Below are 7,436 nucleotides of genomic sequence, written 5' to 3' on the forward strand. Positions count from 1 at the left end.
AAAGTATGTCTTTCGTATAAGGGAATTTTCCCTGACGTTATTGACATTTCGTTTCATTAACATACGAGTTTCTTCAGAGAAGCAGGATTCTATCTAGGGTATTTGAGGAGTAGAAGCTTTCCTCCCCCCCACACCCCAAATGCCCAGCTTCCCCCCAAAAATATTGATATCATTACAGTATATAAGTAACTATATCGGAAAAAGTCTTCCAGACGCGACGAGGTCAGTGCACATGAAGTAAGTATTCCCTGTCTAAGGACTCTATATGGCAAGGGACATGGAGTATTACAAACTGTTGGCCTTAGAGCAGGCTCGGGTATTGTGCTGTCCATTCTGTTTACGAGTTGAATAGCGACAGCATGGACAAATTTGTAACCAGAAAACCACGGAAGGGAGACGCTGATCTACACACGTCGTCAGAATGTGATTTTGATTGTGCAGTGCAACCACCAGGAAGAAAGGTTGGCACAACATCGAGTAGTAGCACGAATAACAAGCCGAACTACAAGAAGAATTTAACCTATGACGTTTCATGGAGGAAGAAACACTCTTGGATGAACTTTAATTCAACTTTGAAGGGTATGGTATGTACTATGGGAAAGTACCTGTACAAGCTAAAGGTGCATGGGTATCACGTCCTGTAAACAAGTGGGCGAAGGCTACAACCCTGTTAGCAAATCATGAGAAAAGTGAATGGCATCTAGCAGCAGTAGAGAGAAGGGCATTTTTTCAGTCTGCAGAAAAGCGTAGTGATGTTATACAACTGATTGTAACAGCCAGCGAGGAAGAAAAGAAAGAAAACTGGAAAATGATGAAGAAGCTCACCCGATCCCTGTATTTCCTTGTAAAACATCACATTCCCCACACCATTACATTTGAAGATCTCGCTACCTTGCAGATCGAGATTGGGGATATCACGTTGCAAGCGCATACAGAAACATGCCCACGTAGTGCAACCTATGAGTCATATTCCACAATAGTAGAACTTCTTACAAGCATCAGCAAGACTCTGGAAAACAGCCTCCTCGACAGTTTGAAAGAAAGCGTCTATTACTCGATAATGGTAGACGAAAGCACCGATATAGCCTCTTAGGAAGAACTGTCAGTGTGTGCACGTTGGCTACATCACAACAAGCCAGTGGAACACTTACTTGCTGTTATACAAGCTAAGAAAACTAATGCTGAAGCTATCGCTGGTTATATTTCTGATTTTTTGCAATCCAGAAGCATCACATTTGAGAAAATGCTTGGTGTTGGTTTTGATGGTGCTAGCACCATGTCGGGTAACAGGACTGGTATTCAGACACCCCTGAGGTTGCATGCACCAAGCGCTATTTACGTACACTGTCGTTGCCATCTACTGCAACTGGCTGCTGTAAATGGTAAAGCGAGTCTTAGGTACACTATTAACAATTTGGAAAGCATTTTACTATTCACCCAAGAAAGCGGAAAACCTGAAGGAGATTCAGGCTGAGCTTCAGTGTCCTGAAGCCAAGATGCAGAAACCTAGCGATACTCGATGGTTAGCCCGTGAAAGGGCCGTGCGTGCTGTACGGCTATGTTTGCCAGCATTGGTGAGTACTTTCGAAGAGATTTATGATGAGACAGGTGACGCAGAAGCACATGGGATTGCTATTCTCTCGACCAAATACAAGACTGTGGCTTGTATCTATGCTTTGTGATGTACTGCATACTGTCGCGGCACTGCAAGCCAGCGTACCAGCAATGGTTGAGAGCACTACTAGACGGTTAATGGAGTTGAAGGAGAACGTGAATACCTGCACGTGGTTCAAGGATCATTCTATAGTGTTCACTGATGATGTGCAACTTGGAGCAAAGAACATTGTGGTCACAGAGGAAGAAAAGAACTTGTTTCTTCACAAGGTCTATCGTCGGTACGTGCAAAGTATTGTTGACCACATTAACAGAAGGATGGAGTCAACAGATCTTATCTCTGCTATGTCTATTTTTGATCCACAACATCTCCCAACTGACGATAAATTGGCAGACTATGACATAGAAAAGATACGAACCCTTATCAATTTCTACAGTGTCGCACAAAGAATCCAATTTCAGGGAGAAATAGGCATCTCACAACCTGACATTAACGCTGAGGATACGGAATCAGAATGGAAGCTGTTTCGCCGAGTCTTTTTTGTGAGGTACAAAGACAGCACCTTACAACAAGTGCTCTCGAAATTGATAGACAGTGGTAACTGACATTGCCACTGCTTTTCCGAACTTGGCAAAAGTAGCTGCGATTGTAAATGTATTACCGGTGACAACTGCCACTGTTAAACGTTCCTTCAGAGCCATGAAGCTAATTAAAACAAGGCTCCGCAGTAGGCTCCGTGCGGATGCACTTGAATACACCATGTGCATTTGCATCGAAGGTCCTGACCGGTTGTCAGATGATGTCCTGGAGTCAGTGGTTGATCATTACAAAAGTTTAAAGAAGCTGAAACTGGCTTTGTAATTCAATTCCATTTCAATTCAACTTTTTTGAGAAGGAAAGTACATTTAGATCCTCAAGTTGATGATTTTACGAAGATCAATTGCCATGATTTGTTTACCAGTATTTGTTTTCAAACTCGATAAGACACATTGTCACTTAACAGTCGCACCTACCGTGGTCAGTTTCTATTTAAAGGTTTACAGTTATCTAGAATTTTGCAGTAGTTACGAGCATTGGCAAGAAATGGAAAAGTGCCGTTGTTGAGTTTATGTGCCTTTGTTGAGTTTATATATATCGCGTTCAAATTTTCCAGCGATAGCTCAATATGCGAGGTACTTTAATTTCAATATTCAGTACTTTATTTTCGGCTGATTGATTAGAAAACGAGAGCCCTATTGTAATGACGCAAAAAAGTGTACACAAAAATTCCCCTATATTTCATCATTCATTTACGTGTACCTACTTACAACTAAAGCTCCGAGACAGCTAGTTAGCTCAGGCAGAGGGTAGAGCAGTGTAGCGCAATCGCAAGTCGTTAAGCTCTTGTCACACTTATTCCCGGATTTTTGTCAGATTTCTTGGCAACTGCTTATGTATGTGCTCTCAACTGCGATAATCATTCTTGCTTAGTGTCATTACAAGTACTTAATAATACCTCGTACATGGATGCTTCTTCTGTTAGATGATGCACGAATTGCGCAGTGATGAGGGCACTCGCCTTCCACTATTGTGGCCCGTGGTTCGATTCCCAGACTCGGCATCATATGTGGGTTGAGTTTGTTGATTCTCTACTCTGCTCCCCGAGGTTTTTATCTTGGGTACTTGGTTTCCCCTTTCCTCAAAAACCAACCTCTGATATGATTTGATTTCTGCCTAGTGTCCTCAATAGGCCATTTCCGAGTTCATGTCTGCCTCATCTTCAAAGCGAGTCTCAGTGCGAAGTTTTTCTTATGAAAATTAGTTTTCATTCATATGTGCGCTTCGCACTCGCTTTGAAGAGGAGGCAGACATGAACTCGGAAATGGCCTATTAGTTTCCTAGCACTAAACACAGTTGACAAAAAAAAGTCCCGTTCGCTAACAAAATGATGACAGCAATCTCGCCTTATATCGCACAAGGATTCCAGTCCGTACAAATTCACTAACGATGTATTTTCCCAAGTAACTGTCAACTTTTTTGTCAATTTTTACTCGTGAGTTTGTGCGGTCTGAAACCCTTATGCGATATAAGGCGAGATTGCTGTCATCATTTTGTTAGCGAACGGGACTTTCGGCGTGATGCTCAAGGACTTTGCCAAGCAGAAAGGTCTCTGATGAGTCCCTTGGTCGGGATGAAACGAGCTTCGTAAGACGAACAATGTATTTCACAACTAAACACAGTGGACACTTAAATAAAGATCATTACTATGGACGCTCATAGAATCTTCTTCCGCTTTACGTTTTAGTCGCTATGTCCTTGTCGCACAACCAGATGACAAGCAGCCTCAGATACAGGCCACAATGATGGAAGAAACACTACTTATGGTTCGTTTTCCAAAAACAAGAATACGCAGAAAACGTCACAACAGTCCTACTTCACCGAAAGTACTTTCAAACCGCAAAGGGAGATGAGATGAATATCTTGACGAGGAGTTGACCTGGGACGGATTTTGTTAGAAAACGAAAAAACACTAAGCTGTAGGGGCTGCTTGCTTGAAAAAGAAAGTTCGTAGTACTGAGATGGTTAGTTTTCGTGCGGTTTACGTGCAGAAATTTATGTTAGGGTTGTAGTTTATATGAATGGTAGAATGAAGCTACTGAAAGACCAGCCGCAACCATGCTGTTGTTGTTGTTGTTGTTTTTTTTTTTTTCATTTTCTCAACAGCCTCAGCCTCAAAGAGGCAAGTTGTTCTAAATGCTTTTGTATCGGGGGTTTCAATCTGAAAAAAAAAACTGCGGAGTTCGTACTGTCAAATTACGTGAAGCAAGTTCATTTTTGAAAACAGATTTTTGCCTGTCCAATTTAGTAGTGGAAGGGCAGGAAAACTTTCTGAAAACCTTAAGTTTCGTACTCATTTTTTTTCTTTCGTTCCTTTCCTGTCTCTATTTCTGCTTCACTCATTGTATGCTGTCTTGTTCTTGTCTTGTGTGTAAGAATTATGATTGTAACTTTAGCTTCAGATTTGCCTATGTAAAGGAATCCAGGTGGTCCTTGGATTCCAGATCCTAGCCCATGGGATCCCGGATCCCGAGCCGTGGATCCCGGATTCCAAACTGAACGGTTCCACCGAAATGGATCCTTATGATTCCATCGAAATGCGTGGATTCTGGATTCCATTCAACCTTGAAATGGATTCCGGATTCCACGCTCTGGATTCCGGATTCTCAAGCTTCACATTTACTGCATTCCGGGTTCCTTCACACCGGGCGATTTATAATTATCTTTTCTGTGGGTCCAATTCTTTAACTTCCCAATTAAATATTATATTTCATCCATGCTTAACAGGCCACTTGTCGCGATTAGCCCCTTTGGTTATTACATGTAGCCTTCACTCTAATTTACTTTATAGTTCATATAATGACCCCTTTTGAATGTGTTCCGAGTAAGGGAGTGTAATTTTAAAAAAATGTTGTTGTTGGAAGCGCCCTGGCAAGGGAAACATGGAAACATTTTCAAGTTCTTCAGGCAGAAGCTGTTTCTATTGTAGGACTATTGATTGTTTTCGCTTACAGGATTAGCGACCGCACAGTTTTGAAAAAAAGAAGTGTTTCCACAATACACCCGTCGTTGTGATTTTTGTCCTTCGCAGGTGAAGTTTAATTTGATTTTTTTTTTCAACAAAAATTTATGCCTAGCATTTACAACAAAGTACAAAAATGCAATGCAAAAGAAAGGAAGAACTACACCCGGTTAGTTTTGAAATGCAATGTTAAATCCGCCATTTTCAACGATTAACATAACAGACCAAATCGGCGAATTCAATGTTGTTCCCAGTTTAAACCCTTTAAATGTGAATGCTACATTATAATGCAAATACAATGCACCAAGAATCTTAACCCCGGGGAGATTGAATTTCGTACAACATTGAGGTAGCCGATTTGGTCTATTAACCCAATTTCACGCAACTCGTTTTCGTGAACACGATGAACTAGCTGGCCTCACCATATCATTTTTTTTCCAGGGGAAAAAACCTTTACTACTGTGTCCTTTTTATTGCCTGTATCCTTTAAATAAATCTTGTTAACAGTGCAGGACGTAATAAGGATTTGTTTGTGAAAGTAAATGACGATTTAGTCTCTCTTCGCGCATTGAATGATTTCCATGCAATAACTCATTATTTTGAGTTCAAAGCGCTGTGACAAAGAAGTGCAATGAAACAGTAGTTTGTTATTTGCACCCATTGCATGGGAATTTTTTTTCTTTGCGTTCGGGTTTTTTGTATTTTTACAAAATGTTAAACAATCTTTGTTTGTTCCTTGTGAAAGAACTAATGACCGAAAGGGCGTGTCCCGTTTGGGTTTCTACTTTGTCGCGAAGCCTTGGAGCGTGACACAGGAATACACGAAATCATTTCCCATGGACCATCACATCGGGTAGAGCAGGAATCAGCCCAGTTCCAGGTAAGGAGTGTTCAAGTCTTCTGGCATGGTAATCGCCCTTCCCAAATCGTAACCCTGTCTGGTTTATGGGTTACGATAAGAGCTACCAAACTACGGAAAGTGTGTTTTCTTTTGCTTGTCGAGGCTGTTTATTTAGGTTGGAAATTGGAGGAAACGCGATTTATACTCGTTGAATTCGTTGCTTTCTATTCGTGTTTAGTTCGCTGGGAAACCCTAAGTTGTCAGATACTGGATTGTGGTGACGATTAATCCACAAAAATATCAAATACAGTAGCTTTTCAACGCTCTAGGTGTACCTCAGAGTCAACTGCAATGCAATGTTTCCTGTAGTGCATGCCACTCCCAAAACTTTGCTGTGACCATGATGCAAGTAAGAGAAGATCATTGTAACGAATTAACCAGAGTGTAATCATTGGTGATAAAGCAGATTCATGTTTGTTGTGACATAGATTAGTATTTTGTATGAATACTCGCAGTTTACTTATTCAATTCTTCTGGCGAAAGATCGAACTGATCAATCAAATCTCCCTCAGTTACCGTTCTTGTGAGTGCTTGATTGTACTTCTCAAGTCGGTGAAAGAATTGCCGAAGAAAGCAGCCTTTCTTAGTCCCTCCGACATGTTTGGTGTGTGAGCAAAGGCTGTGTCGAGCTTGCCGCAAAAAAGCGGCACCAATAGCCCTATTCACGGTTACTTTTTCTTATTTGCACTACAATGTAATCTAACGAGGATGCGAGGCAATTTCGGGTTAAAACTAAAACTACAAAAAATTGCCTCACACCCATGCTAGATTGTATTGTAATGCGAATGAGAAAAACTAACCGTGAAAAGGGCTATTCAAACGTCGAATTTCTGCCGTGTCATATCAAGTGCATGTATTGTAATGTATGGACATATTGTCTACGCATGCCCTGAAGCAGCATTAGCTAGCAAGACAACGTTTTTATGAAATAAATGTGGCACAATTAAACTCGACGTCTGAATTAGATGTCGAAATTTTCAATTCAATTCAATTGAGTTCGACTCGGCAGAAGTGCGACGTTTAATGGGGCCTAACCAGCGTGAGAAGGATTTGTGAGCTTTCGTCATGCAGTTTTGAGCGTTAGCCCTTGTCAGAGCGAATGAGCGAACCCACAAAACGTCAGCCCCCAAATCCTTTTATATTCATCAATTCGAATTCGTTAATTTTATAAAGCCAATTTTTCGTGATTGAAACGTCACCATGGACAAAAGAGTTGGCCAGGTAACTTCATCTTACAGATACCCCCCTCCCCCTTTTCAATGTTGGATTTTCCAGAGAAAAAAAATGGTGACTTTTCTTACCTGAAGAACTCCAACATTGAATATGGGGGAGAGGGGCCACAAGAGCATGGTATTTCCCAA

The 7,436-nt window shown here is 41.2% G+C and overlaps 1 protein-coding gene across 1 annotated transcript in view; it reads left to right on the top strand.

The window, feature by feature from the left end:
* LOC138016337 (uncharacterized) overlaps positions 1 to 4,065 on the top strand; it is a 56,542-nt gene extending 52,477 nt beyond the window's left edge. Inside the window, 1 exon segment of the mRNA XM_068863490.1 lies at positions 3,900 to 4,065. Coding sequence (XP_068719591.1) covers positions 3,900 to 4,065 — 166 coding nt within the window.
* The last annotated feature ends 3,371 nt before the right edge of the window (positions 4,066 to 7,436 follow it).

This window comes from Montipora capricornis, chromosome 9 (genome assembly GCF_036669925.1).
Source record: "Montipora capricornis isolate CH-2021 chromosome 9, ASM3666992v2, whole genome shotgun sequence".
Classification (NCBI taxonomy): domain Eukaryota; kingdom Metazoa; phylum Cnidaria; class Anthozoa; order Scleractinia; family Acroporidae; genus Montipora; species Montipora capricornis.